Genomic DNA, 15,355 nt, shown 5'->3' with positions numbered 1-15,355 from the left:
GAGAAATAAGAGAAAGTCTGCCTTAAATCCGTCTCTTGCAGTATTTAAAAAAAATTTGTAATTAAATGAAATTTTTTTTGCACATATCTGCATTGATTGGTTGGGAAAAAACTTGACCGTCCATTTCCATAAAGATAAGCGCTCCTCCGGATAACACTTTTTTAACAGTGAATGGTCCTTGCCAATTGGGAGTAAACTTTCCTTTAGCCTCCTCTTGCATTGGAAGAATCCGTTTTAAGACCTTTTCTCCAACTTCAAACAAACGGAGCTTAACCTATTTGTTGTAAATCCGAGCCATTCGTTGCTGATAACATTGTCCATGACAGACGGCATTCAACCTTTTTTCATCAATTAGAGACAACTGCTCATAGTGTTCTCTGACCAATTCAACATCTTCTATCTGAACTTCTATTAAAATGTGTAAGGAAGGAATTTCAACTTTTGCAGGCAATACTGCTTCCATTCCATACATAAGAGAGTAAGGAGTTACTCCGGTAGAAGTCCTGATAGTAGTTCTGTACGCCATCAATGCATAAGGCAGCTTCTCATGCCAATCTCGGTGTGCTTTAGTCATCTTACGAATGATTTTCTTCAAATTCTTATTTGTGGCTTCAATGGCTCCATTCATCTGAGGCCTGTAAATGGCAGAATTTCGATGTCTGACTTTAAACTGTTCACATAGTCCATCCACCATGTCGTTATTGAGGTTTTTAGTATTATCGGTGATCAATGTCTCCGGTATGTCAAAACGACAGATGATGTTATTTCTCAAAAAATCTGACACCACTTTCTTAGTCACATGCTTATAGGATGTAGTTTCAACCCATTTGGTGAAATATTCAATCATCACTAGAATGAATCGATGCCCATTCGAAACAGGAGGATCAATTGCTTCAATCACATCCATTCCCCAGATTGAACATGGCTATGGAGCAGTCATGCTGTAGAGTTCTGTAGGGGGAGCACATATGACATCACTATGCATCTGACATTTGACACACTTTCTGACAAAATCTATACAGTCATGCCACATAGTAAGCCAAAAATACCTTGATCTCATGATCTTCTTAGCCAGTAGATGCCCATTCATATGTGACCCGCAAACCCCACTATGCACTTCATTCATCATATAATCGGCTTCCTCTTCATCAATGCATCTCAGAAGGCCCAAATCAAATGTTTTCTTATATAGCACTTCTCCATTTAAGAAGAATCTCGATGACATTCTGCATAAGAAACCTTTTGTAACAGAATCAGCGTCAGGAGGGTAGGATCGCGTTTTAATGAATTCTTTAATATCACTGTACACCAGGGATGACCATTAGCAACCCTTTCCATAACTAGACAATGTGTTGGCTTATCTTGAAATTGAATTTGTATATGTTCAATCACCAGCTCATCTGGATGTTGGATCATCGAAGACAGAGTAGCTAAAGTATCGGCAAAGGCGTTACGAGTGCAGGGAATATGTCTGATGTGACAGCCCCACCTCCCCCTAAGGCGAACTAGAGGGTTCGGCGGGCCGCCTGCCCAGCTCTCTCCGGGACTCAGTCGCTCACTACAGTCCTCAAACAGATTACAAGATAAATCTCAAATATTACACTAAATTCTCCACTAATTACATATCCAAAAGCGAAGCGTCCACGCTTCCGCTGCGCCACTCTGATCCATGATCCAACTATTATACAAGAGGAATTCCACAACAATAAAATCACAACAAGCCTTCCTTCGCCACGAGCCCTGTGGAGGGGAATAAAATATTTTTGGGGTGAGCTAGAAGCTCAGCGAGTAACCGGTAAAATCAGTAATCAAATCGGTTTAACAATAGTTCATTTCAATAATGTCATAAATCAAATGATAAGTCCAGAAACAATTACAACATTTACAAAACATTAAATATGGAGTATCAATAATTCAAGAAACATGTACAATGGAAAGCGATAGTAACATTCATGAAAAGGATACGTTCGTTCTCCTGCCATTTCCTTTTTTTTTTCCATTTGAAATTGCATTTTTTCATTCAACCTTTCCCGAACATCGTCCAGGCTCCACCAACCTTCACCAACCTACAAAGGTAATACTCGAGTATACCAAACGTTCACCCAGGTCCCTAATCGCCCGACCGAGTCCGCTTCTGGCTCGAGACGACCGGTAACAAGGGGCAAAGGCCAGTTCAGCCCAAAAGGCTTACATTCATGTGCAAGTAGCATTTAATCATTAATCATGAAAATTTCACATTTATTTAGGTCGAGTGCGATAAAGTACACACTCGCCCAGAAAGCTCGTTTTAACAATCATTGAAAGCACTTAACACATTATCAATCCATAATAACAAGCCAATAAGTCAAGGAAATATATCGAACAAGGAACACTCTCATATAAGCACGCATGATATGCACGAAAACAGTTCAAAAGTAACTTTGGAAACAGTTCAAAAGTAACTTTGGAAACAGTTCAAAAGTAAATAATGCAAGAAACGTTTCACAAATACTTTGGAAATAGTTTAGGGTCACTCACCTCCACGGCTCAGAAATCATCCAGCATATAACATTGCCTTGCTCAAATCCAAGTCCTAGATCACAAATTCAGTGCAAACAAATCCCTTCAAAGTTCGGACAACACTTCCCCTGAATTTACTAACTTTTCCAGCCATCATGGCTTCATTATTTCCTCATTCCAACCCAAAGGTACACACACAACAACAAGTTCATCCAATAGCCATTCAGCAAGCTCCAAGTAGTACTAGTACAAGTCAAGCTAGGAAAAAGTCCGGAAATGAAAGTTAAGCTCAAAACCAGAAAAACAGGTTTTGACGTCATTTTACGGTAATGGTACCAAAGGCGTTACGATTCTCGGATGAAGGTGCAAGACCCACCATTTCGAAGCTAAGAGACAGGGCTACAATATTACAGAAGGTCACTCAACCCAGTTTCGAGTGTAACCAGGTCAAAAATGCAAGATACCATACCAGAATCACAAAAATAGATTCACAGAACGCATTCTAGCAGAAACATCATAAAGCAGGCTATCCAAGTCCAAATCCAGAAATTCCAAAACCAGCTGAAAGCTAAGAAACAGGGCTAAATTTCATCAGAAGACCTAAACAACCAATTCGGAAGTAATTCCAGCCAAACCAACCAATTACAGGCGCAATTCTTACATTCGGGTAAAACCAGAACAGCAATAGTAATTTCGAATTTTCTCATTCTACGCTACTCCGATTGACCTGAAATTTTGTAGTCACCTCTAAAATGTCATTACCTACAACTTTCATGTTTTAAGGCAAGGCCAATTCGGCCTCTAACTAGGAGCTATAAATTCGGGCAGAATGTATTCATCATAACCCTAACTTTCCAAAATTTCTTCCAAAACAGAAATTGGTTGCAATTATCCACTTTTTCCACCTTCCAGAATCATTATATACCATTTCCAATCATCATAGATAGCCACACAATCATGCTCATATTAAAACATCATTAGAGGAAGGAGAGGGGTCCTTCACAACTCACCTTAGCAATACAAGAGATAGAGCAACTAGTCACCTTAACTTTCCAAACAACTTTACAACCAAGCTCAACTCCACCAAACTAAGAGGTTTTATGGAGTAAATTCAAGTTTAATCGGTTGGAATTGAAGATTGAGTGAGATGAGAAGCTAGAAAGTTGAGAGATTTTTCTTCTTTTCCTTTGAGAGAGAGCCGGCCATGAAGCATAGAAATAGTATGATTTTTGGGTCAAAATTGAGTATTAGTAAAGGTAAGAAATAATGGTGAAAGTCCAAGATTAAATCACAAGGTGACACTTGTCACCTTTTTGGTTTAAAACTTATCTTTTTGTCTCTCCATTACAAATATCTTAACACCTTGTAAAATAATATCACTTAATACAAAATTCCAACAAGTTGTCAAAAATATAATGCATTTACCGCACTAGCGGGTCCCACGTCCAAAATACGCTCTTAATTTCTCAAAAACTAACCGATACTAGAAAAATCATTTGAAAACTATCTTTGCTCATAAAATTTATCTGGGGAATTTTTCTAATAAAGAAAATGTAGAAAAGGCGGGCGATTAAATAAAATAAACCCTAGAAAATTAGAAAATTTTCGGGTTCTCACACTCATTCTTTTCGGGGCGTCACATCTGAGTTCCAAATTCCTGAATTTGCTGGCCAAGCTAAGCAAGTTATAATGATATAGCATGATTTTTGAATCCCGAGTTACCCACTGCTTAAACATCTGGTGCACAAGTAAATTAGAATTACTGAATGCTATCAGGTCCTTGATCTCCATATCCAATGCCAATTTGAATCCAAAAATGCAAGCTTCGTACTCGGCCATGTTGTTGGTACAATGAAACAGTAATTTGGCAGTAGCAGGATAGTATTTCCCTTCAGGTGACACTAAAACTGCTCCAATTCTAGCTTCAAAAGATTTTGACGCACCATCAAAAAATAACCTCCACCCAGGATACTGCTCACTCATGTCCTCAACGGCTCCAATGAGCAGAATTTCTTCATCAGGGAAGTAGGTATGCAATGGCTAGTAATCACCATCTCTTAGATTTTCTGTCAAATGATCAGCTATGGCTTGACCCTTGATTTCCTTTTGTGTCGTGAAGACAATGTTGAAATCGGGAAGGATCATTTGCCACTTAGTTATACGTCCCGTAGGCATCGATTTTTTCAACAGGTATTTTAGAGGATCGGAATGAGAAATCAGGTATGTGGTATAACCGAGCAAATATTGTCTCAACTTCTGAGCTGTCCATGCTAAAGCACAACAACTTCTCTCACGGAAAGAATAGTTGGCCTCATGTGCTGTAAATTTCTTACTCAGATAGTAGATGGCTTGTTCCTTTCTCCCAGACTCGTCATGTTATCCCAGAATGCATCCAACAGCCTCATCAAGAATAGACAAATACATAATCAGAGGTCTCCATTGCTGAGGTGGCACTAAGACCGGAGGATTTAACAAGTAATTCTTGATCTTATCGAAAGCTTGCTGACAATCTTCATTCCAATCCATCGGCGCATTCTTTTTCAATAATTTGAACAAAGGCTCACAGGTAGAGATTAACTGTGCAATGAATTGGCCAATGAAATTGATCTTTCCAAGAAAACTCTTCACATCTTTTTGAGTTTTTGGAATGGGCATATTTCGAATTGCTTTTATTTTCGCAGGATCCATCTCTATACCCTTGTTGCTGACAATAAAATCCAATAATTTGCCAGCTGGGGCTCCAAAAGCACATTTCGCATGGTTCAACTTCAAATTATATTTTCTCAACCTTTCAAACAGCTTCTTTAAATCAACCAAATGGTCCTCAACCCTCTTTGATTTAATTATGATATCATCCACGTAAACCTCCATCTCTTTGTGAATCATGTCATGGAACAGGATAGTCATGGTCCTCTAATAAGTAGCTCCAACATTCTTCAACCCGAAAGGTATCACTCGATAACAAAAGGTTCCCCATGGGATGATAAAATAAGTTTTCTCTCTATCTTCCTCTTCCATTAAGATTTGATGATATTTAACAAAACAATCACCAAAAGATTCAATTTCGTGTCCAACAGTATTGTCCAAAAGAATATGAATATTTGGTAAAGGAAAATCATCTTTCGGACTGGTCTTATTCAAATCTCTGTAATCAACACATACTTGCACCTCTCCATATTTCTTAAGCACTGGCACAGGATTCGATAGCCAGATGGGATAATGAGACATCATGATTATCTTAGCATTGAGCTATTTCACAATTTGTTCCTTTATCTTGAGACTCATTTCTGGTTTGAATTTACGTGGCTTCTGCTTTACAGGTAAACAGTTTGGATCAGTTGGCAACTTGTGAACCGTTATGTCTGTAGAGATCCCTGGCATATCATCGTATGACCATGCAAACACATCTTGAAATAGCATTAAGAATTCAGTCATTTCCTCCTTCTGTTTCTTATTTAAATGAATGCTGACTTTAACTTCTTTAACCTCCGTTTTAGTGCCAATATTGATGATTTCTGTTTCTTTTAAGTTGGGTTTGGATTTCTCTTCATACTATTTTAAATCCCTTGAAATAGAATCAAATTCTTCCTTAGTATCGCTCTCGTTTTGAATTTCAGATTGCATGATTTCAAGTTCATGAGAGATATCGAGGTTGCAGCCATCGAATTTCAAAATGGCGACATCTAAAGGGTTAGAGGGTTTTATTTGTGGTCATCTGAAAATAGAATAGAATATACGTAATAAATAAATAGAAAATACAGGAGAAGTCTTCCATTTCATTAAATTCAAAATGTATCGAGACTTCACAAAAAGATAAATATACAGACATGATTGCTATTTAAAGACACATCTAGCCCAAACCTTTATTTCCGTTTCAGCAATTTTCTTGAACAAAACAAGCTATATTAATTGAAACGAGAATAAAGGTTTAAAAAAATGAAAGCAATTTCTTTTAACAAAAGATCCAGACTACCGTCCTATCTGGATATGATCTAGACAAAAGATAATCTCCTTAAATTTACCGAAATTTCCTTCGAGAGGGAAGGTAATCAGCAGTCCAATTTTGAATAGCTCCTCTGGGAATTGTCAAAAATTCTGAATTCTCTGATGGCTCCTCTCCACAAATAGTCCCGACAAATAATTGGGATAAGTCAACTTCAACTTCTTCAACAGGAACCTCCTTTTCTAACAAAATCACCTCTGACGGGCGGGAAAAGGTATGGTATAGCAGTGGGATATTTAAGCTAGTTTCCTTACCCTCCTTTTCAGCTTGTTTTCTAGCTTGCATTTCTCTTCTATCCTTAGCAGTTGATGAAATTTCAATCCAAATGTATCTTTTTGCATCGGGATCTCTTTTGGCTCCAAAATTCCTTGCAATTCCCGTCCTAGACCTTTTTCTATTTCATATCCGCCTCGGATCTCTCTCTAGCCATCATAATATTGGCCTCTGGCAAATCAGATTTAGTCAGCGATTTATCTTTGGATACCTATCTCACAAAGACGATATCAACAACATGATGAGATGAAATTGGAGTCCTTTTTCTGTCTTCATCTTTGAATTTTGCATCAACGATCATGGTACAGTCATCCTCAGCAAACACAGTAATGAGCTGATCATTCACAATAAATCTCAACATTTGATGTAGAGAAAATGTCACTGAATTGGAAGCATGTATCCAAGGTCTTCCAAACAAAATATTGTAAACACTGGAGAAATCCATTACTTGGCAAGTAACTTGTAATTGAGCAGGGCCTGTCTCCAATACCAGATCTATTTCACCCATAGATTCCCTCCTTGAACTATCGAACCCTCTAACTACAGTTGCAGACGCGCGGAGTTTAACGTCAAGAAATCCAAGTTTGGTGAGAGTGTTCCATGAACAAATATTCAGCGCTGACCCATTATACACCAAGACCCTCGGCAACAGCTGTCCATTGCCGCAGACTGATATATACAAGGCTCTGTTATGTCTGATCCCTTCTGCATTCAGATCATCATCGGAGAAGGCGATATGATTAGTAGTAAGTACATTCCCTACAATGTTAGGAAATTTATCCATCGGAATATCTTTGAGACTTGAGTTTCATTCAGAATTTTGAGTAATGCTTCTCTGTATAGCTCGGAGGTCAAGAGAAGATTCAGAAAAGAAATCTAAGCAGGCATTCTATCCAACTGTTCTACTATTTTGTACTCACTTCTCCTCAACATCTTTCCAAAATCCACAGCTTCATTTTCAGACAGAAGAGGCATGGGCGTCGGAGATTTAACTTTGGCCCTGGACTGAACATCAATTTCGGAGTTTCCCACAATTCTCCCAAACGTGGTAATAGTAGATACCTCTTCCTTTAAGCATTTTTTATCTCCAATCAACAGAATAGACTCCTCGCAGTTCCATGGCACCTCTTGCAAGTTACTGACACGCATTAGTTCCCAAAATTCAAGAATGACAGGCTCTAATATATCCCATTCAAAAGATGGTAGATCCAGAATAAAAGGAGCTTTAGAATCTTCAACCTCGGAAGGCCCTCCTTCTGCTATAAATGGCTCATCTTTTTCAAACACAAAAGATTTCAACTTTTTCTCAACATTATCCTTAGTCATGGACTCTTCAACAGACAGCAGTTTCCTCATTCTCATGTGGTCAGTCTCTATTACGCCAAACACCTCAGTTTTATCTATAATGTATTGAGTGGGATCAATAAAATTTTCATCAGCGATAATAACTCCCACAGTGCTCCCATGCTTAGGTAAATGATTCTTACTGACATTCGGTCCTTGTTCTCCTTTTCTTCTAAGAAGGATGTCCCCAGAGTCAATCATATCTTGAATTTTATGTTATAAATCCCAACAATTGCCAGTGGTATGACCTGGACTTTTAGAATGATAAGCACAAATTACTTGCGCATCATAACCGGGAGGAAGACCTTTGCGATAAAGTTTGGGAGGAACGGTGCCAATTTTTTCAGCTACTTTTAACTATTCATACAATTGATCAATAGGTCGGCCCAAATTGGTGAAGGTTCGAAATTGCTTTTGAGTTTGAATTTCGCTGGTTTGAAAAGGATTTTGAGAAGGGTTATTATTTTGCAGGATTGATTTGGAATGATCAATGGGACGGGAGTGATTTTGAATGATAGGTTGTATGGTTGGAGGTAACGGTGAGGTATTCAAGTGACTTGGTCGGGAATGATGAAATTGGGTAGTAGTATAGTAGACTAGTTGAGAGTTAGTGTAATGCGGGTAAGGAACAAAATAGGTGGGATGGTTTCAGATTCTGGGTCTAAAAGACGGGTCTTGATCCCATATAAAAGCAGTTTCTCCTTCTTTCTTCTTGAATGGGGGCTTTTTCCCATTGTTGTTTTGATTTTGTAGAGCATCAGATTGCAATTTTAATGCCAATACATTAACAATCTTCCTGTTTTGACAAAGTCATCGTATTCCTCAAACTTGTTAATAATAGCAGCAAACGAACTTCCAGTCATGCGAAAGATCTCTTCAAAGTAGGGTGGATCATGAGTCTTGATGAAAGTACGAACAATCTCCTTCTGTGAGGACCCGAAATTTTCTTATTTTATATTATTCTACTGGCTTAATTAAGTATTTATTCACCCATTTTCTCTGAATAATTTATTTCAAATCTTTTTAGACCCAATTACATGGAACTATGACTTATATTTTTAAAATGACTCGTTTCAAAAATTTAATTTTTGAAAGCTCGTTAAGTGAGATTAGTGAATACGCGTTTGGAAACAATAATCGATTCGAGGATACAATAAGCTTGGAAAATTGGAGACTTGTACATTAGTCTTGAAATAGGTATTTTTATGTTTAAGTATTCAATTATTAGTTAGTGATATTATCGTTATAAGAAATTCTTGGGAATTCCACTTTATCGCGCACAAATTGGAAGTACGCATTTTTACGCGTGCGATTAATTGAGGGACTTTAGACCTTTATTTTTGGACTATTAAGAGTGAATAATAATAGTATGAATGGAAGTGCATTAGAGGTTTAGTGCACTAGTGAAATAAATTCGAGAGGAATCGGGCACGAAACGCGCGCACGAGAGAGTTGACTTTTGTGGCATTCTTAGCCACATATTCTTAAGCCTCTCACATAAGCCTCATTATCAGCCAACAACATTCTTCTTCCTCCTCAAAGCTGCCGTCCAGCACCAAGAGAAAAGAACCAAAGTTTCTTCTTCATTTCACCTTCATTTCTTACCCAAATCACTCCAAAATTCACCCATACTTAGCTAAACACTTGGTAATCATCTTGAGCTACAAAAGGGGGCTACTCTCCACGGTTTTTGTGACCTGTAAGAGGACAAAAATTTCTGCCTAAGTCATCACTTGAGGTAATGGATGATCCACCTTAAAATTCTTAACTTATGGGAGTAGTAGTGCACTTATGAGCTTGTAAATTCATGTGGGTGGCTTGTTATTGTCGGAAAATTTTGAATGTGGGCTCTATGAACTCCCACCTTGGATGTATTGACTGATTTGTGGTGTTTTTCTGGTAATGATGTTTATTTAGTGCCGAAACTAGTGGATTAATGTTGGGTTGTTGATAGAAACTCAAGGTGGTGCAATAACCAAAAGTGACCATTTTGCCCCTGCTTTGTTCGAGCACTTTGGTGTGAAATTTTGAGTTTCTAATGGCTTTTATATGATGTTTATATGTTGTTTAGATGGTGTATAAAGTTTCATCGAAAAATATTGAGGTTGGGTTGGTCAAATGGATTAATCTCGCAAAGCTAGCAAACCTGGAAAATTTCCCCGTAATGCTCAGACAGCTTTCTTGTTTCGTCCATAACTCTGTGCTCCGACTTTGAAATCAAGTACTGTCAGTGGCATTTGAAACTAGACATTCCCAGATTTTCAACAGTATAAAATACACCCCCTGATTCCATTCGAGTATCCCGTACCAACCATTTAAAGATGACTGTCCAGTTTCTCTGTTTTCCTGGAACAAAGTTCAGAATCTGCAACTTGAGGCTCGAATTTGAGCTAGTTGTGTGCTGAATTTCAAAATGATTTATTCTGTGAAATTATATTTTTATGAATGTATTTTCTAACGCCACCAACCATGCTCAATTCTGAGTTGAATTGAGTGATTTGTGATCAAAATATGAAACTTGCCCTGTTCTTGAAAACCCTAAATTTTGGGCAGAATTGATACTAGACTTGGTGTGGACTTGCCAATTGAATTTCTTGGAGTTAAAACACTTACCAAATGTACCATGAATGTTCTTTAGGTTTTTCCTGCACAAATCAATCATGTTTGAAGGATTTTCCTTGGCCAAATGTTTGGAAATGGAAAACAAGAAGCTCAAGGCAGTTTTGCCTTAGGATTTTTCGAAACTTTAGTTGTTTGGTTGACTACCTTCCCGAAGGTATTTTTCCATAAAATTTGATAGAGGGATACCCTTTATATAGGAATATTATATTACCAAATTTGGTACCAATCCGAGTCCATTTCGCTGCTCGACTAAATTACCAAAGTTCATGACTCGAGTTTGGAAAACCCTTGTTTCACAACGAAATTTTGGTAACTTTGAGTTGCCATATCTTAGTGCTCAAAACTCCGTTTCTCATTCCACTTGTTTTGTTGTAAACTTGGATTGCAACTCTAATAGAGGTCCAAATTTCAAAGGCTAGTTCCAATCAAGTTAATTTTGCCGAATTTTCAAAGTTGGCCAAAAACCAACCTAAATCTGTCTTCAATGCCCCAGAACAGCAAATTTGAGCTAATTTTTGGATACCTTCCGTTTGGAATCATGGAAAATTGTCTTATAAGGACTTTTAGTATTTTCTATGAGGTTTACAACGGTACCAAGTTTTTCAATTCTGGACTTATAGAGAATGAGATACGATTTTTCAAAGTAAGTGTTACAAATCTTAAAATTTCGAAACTGAAAGGAAATGGAGTTGTTCAAACTCTCTTTTCCCTTTTAATGTCACTTGATCATTTTACACTCGATTTTAAGGATATAAATCAGATTTTTCTTATGTGTTAAAACCCCACTTTTGAGCGTCGATTTACGAATAATTAAGGCTCATTTTCGTAAAAATTTATTAGATTGTACAAGAGTGCAATCTTCCTTATTAATTGGGGTTTATAAGTGATAGTTTATTATTAAATGCTCAGGCGCTCAAGAGAACCTTCCAGAGGATCTCGCGGGAGACGCCTAAACCATCATTTGAACTTGCTACTTGAATCACTGTGAGTGTCAAGTGCATGAACTTGTTGTTAAGTGGTTATCTGTTTCTTATCCGTTATGTAAATTTGAAATTTTGAGACGAAGGTGTACTTTACCACACTCGTTCTCCTTCAAATGAAATTATATTCATATTTGGCTATGTGAATTCATATTCGACTTGTACTTAGTAATGTGGATGTGATTCGTACTTGTGATTCGTATATGTGATTCCTATTTGTGATTCCTATTTGGAATAGTCGATTTGAGCGTTGCTCATCGACTTATATTCGTATTTGTGACAGCCCCACCTCCCCCTAAGGCGAACCAAAGAGGTCAGCGGACCGCCTGCCCAACTCTCGCCGGGACTCAGTCGTTCACTTCAATCCTCAAACAAAACCAGAATAAACCCACAAGAATAAATATAACGACGATCCAAAACTTAAAGCAAAACTTATGTACATCACTATCTCAAAAGGGAGTACAAACATCGAATATACAAAGGTTCTCAATTCACCATATATCCAACCCGTGCCGAGCACTAGGGCGAGAACCATTACAAAACCAAAGAAACCAGTCTAGGCTAGACTCTACCGAGCTCTCGTCCTTGCTCGCCGTCCCCTGTTAAGGAAAACAAAACTAAAGGAATGAGCTAAAAGCTTAGTGAGGTTCCGAACACATAGGCAACAAGAAGTTCAATGCATTCATTACATATAACCAATAATTCAAGATACAAATACAAAATAAAGCGATAAACACATTCATTTAAAGGATACGGGCTCACAGGGAGCCATATATTCGTTCGTTCGTTCGTTCTCCTGTCATTCCCCTTATTCCTCCGGTCAATTAAAAAAAATGCATTTTTGGTAAATAAAACCCTCGTTCGTTCTTTCGTTTCGTTCACCCCCGCCTGGAAATTGGCCAGGCTCCACCAGACTACAAGGTAATACTCGAGTATACCAAATTCACCCAGGGTCACCATATCGCCCGACCGAGTCCGCTTCTGGCTCGAGTCGATCGGTAACGAAGGGCAGGGCCCAATTCAGCCAAAAGGCTTACATCATGCGCAACTAATGTAGCAATCATTAAATCATTGAAAATTTCACGTTTCATTTAGGTCGAGCGCGGTAAAGTACACACTCACCTAGAAAACTCGTTTTGGAAATCCTTGAAAGCACTTAACACATTATCAAACAAGAACACAAGTCATGAAGTCAAGAAAAATATAGCAAACAAGGAACACTCATCTATTTACACAAAACAACGTGCAAATATCCTTTCGGATATTACCTCAGTCACCGAGAAAACCTAAGAGTAAATGAGAAAGAATATTACAGTCTATCTAGCACAAACAATTAGGTGAAATCGAAGAAACCCAACAATTGATGAATAAAACGTATAGAAATGACTTTAAAGTGAAACGAGGGCATTTGGACTGGTGGACAGAAATAGCTAGGGTTTCATAAACTAAACGCAAAATCAAACAAAAAGGGGTATAAAATTTCCAACGGAAAACACTTAAACCAAAGACATGTCGGAAACCAACTATATAGACTAAGAAATATTGTTTTCGGGATTGTTTATGTGGTTCAAAATCATCTCATATTCAAGTAGATATTATAGACTAAATGTCTTAATGAAATTCATGTAAAAGGGAGGACAAAATACCCAAGAAAATCCTAAACCACTCCTTTTTATTTGGGTAAGAGTAAGTAAACATTTGGAGTTTTCAATTGAAGAAGGATCATGTTTTAAGATGGAAAAACGGTCATAGTATGTGCCAAACGAAAATATACAAGTTCAAGTAGAAACTTAGCCCTCGAGCGAAAATTTGGGCAGCACGCCCTTTGTATTTACCTATTTCCCAGCCATTTATGGCTTCATTATTTTCCTCAATCAATCCCAACATTACACACAACATAAATAGCCACTCAATAGGCTCAATGTCATATGATTATCAATCAAGCTAGGACATGTGCGGAAATGACGTTTAGGTTGGAAAACAAAAGGCAGATTTGCTGTTGCTTAGCGGAACTAACACAACTGAAGCTACACTAGTCGGATTGAGGTGCAATGTACACTGTTTCGAAGATAAGAGAAAGGGATACAATGTTGAAGAAGGCCACTCAGTCCATTTTGCAATGTATCTAGGTCAAATTTACTAAAACAACCCCAGATTTTCCAGTTTACAGTTCAACTAGCAGTCCTGATTCATTCAATCATATCTCAGCACATACAACTCCAATTCAAGTGATTCCAAAGCCATTTGAAAGCTAAGATACAAGGCTATAAGTATTAAAAATACATCGACAACCAAATCAGTAGTATTCCTGGTCAATACAACCAATTACAAAAGCTGATTAGCATGTTCGGATAGAAACAGGGCAGCAGGGGTATTTCGGTCTTTTCACAGGTTACGTTGCTCCGATTGAGCTGAAATTTTGTAGGAATCTATAAAATATCATTCTATACGACTTTCATGTTTTGTACCAAGCCTAATTCGGCCTCTAACATAGGGAACTGAAACCGGACAGAACTGAAGCATACAATTCCAGAAATCTGGAATTTTGGGATTTCAAGGCCAATCTCTTCATTTTCTTGATTCAATCACTATCACAACCTCTTATACAAGCCTATATACATCATATACCACTCCTAAAACAAGTATAAGAAGGAAATCAGTCACACCCTAGCTTACATACATCACCCCAAAATCATTACAACAACTTGTATAGCTACTAATCTAACCAAAACATGAGTTATATACTTCAAAAAAAGGGCTTGCAAGAGTAATACTTCACCTCCTCTTGAAATTTTTGGTTCCCTTAGCTTCCCAAGTTTCCACCTAGTGAATAATCGATTTAGTTTTCCTTGGGTGCACTCAAATGGTTGGATTCAAGATGGATTGAAGGTTTTTCTCTCTTGCTCTCTCTCTCCCTTGCTCGGCCAAAAACAGAAGGAATGAAGGAAAATAAGCTGAAATGAAGGATAAAAGAACAAGGAAAAACAATTAATCAAAGAGCCATAGGGTGGTGACACTTGTCACCACCAAGGCCATGCAAATTTCTCTATCTTTCCCTTGCATTTTTGGCCACAAATTTTGGCCATATGGATGAGTATGAGGGGGGATATTTTGCAAAAATATCAAGGGTATGTGGTGGTAAGAAAGTGGTGGTCAAGTGGTGGGTTCAATCGGTAGTGATCGATACCCGTCGGTTTGACGCGATTTCTCTTAAATCGCGTATACTAGGATTTTTTAGCTTATAATCACTAATTTATTATTATCACTTCTAGTCATATAGTATTCCCTTATCCAAAAGTCACTTTTACCTATCAAATTTGATCCTCACTCCGTACCGAATAATCATACTACGGGAAAACATGAAACCCTAATTTGCTCTTAACTTGGAAATGAAAAGTGAAACCCTACTTCCTAGGTTCATTTGCACCTATTGAGGAATGATTGGGTATTAGGGCCATAATAAATGAATAATTCCAAATAAAAGGCATTTTTAAGAAAAACGTGAGGAATTTTACAATTCCAGTGATTAAAATTAGGGTTTCAATTAAAATATGAGTGATTTAAGAAAACCGGTTAGTCACAAGTAAACTAGGTTTTTTTTTTATTAGAATTTAGGGTTTAAAGAAGTCGGGGT

General features: G+C 37.7%; 1 protein-coding gene across 1 annotated transcript; it reads right to left on the bottom strand.

The window, feature by feature from the left end:
* Positions 1-274: 274 nt before the first annotated feature.
* On the bottom strand, positions 275-907 carry LOC113759316 (uncharacterized protein K02A2.6-like). Its single transcript, XM_027301885.1, has one exon. It carries the CDS (start codon positions 905-907, stop codon positions 275-277), a length of 633 nt encoding a protein of 210 aa, XP_027157686.1.
* Between the last annotated feature and the right edge of the window lie 14,448 nt (positions 908-15,355).

The sequence above is a fragment of the Coffea eugenioides genome, chromosome 1 (genome assembly GCF_003713205.1).
Source record: "Coffea eugenioides isolate CCC68of chromosome 1, Ceug_1.0, whole genome shotgun sequence".
NCBI classification, from domain to species: domain Eukaryota; kingdom Viridiplantae; phylum Streptophyta; class Magnoliopsida; order Gentianales; family Rubiaceae; genus Coffea; species Coffea eugenioides.
This window is presented reverse-complemented; position numbering and strand designations above follow the sequence as displayed.

Excerpts from the sequence above, each read along its gene's own strand:
- LOC113759316 (XM_027301885.1), bottom strand. The coding sequence starts at position 907 with ATGGATGTGATTGAAGCAATTGATCCTCCTGTTTCGAATGGGCATCGA.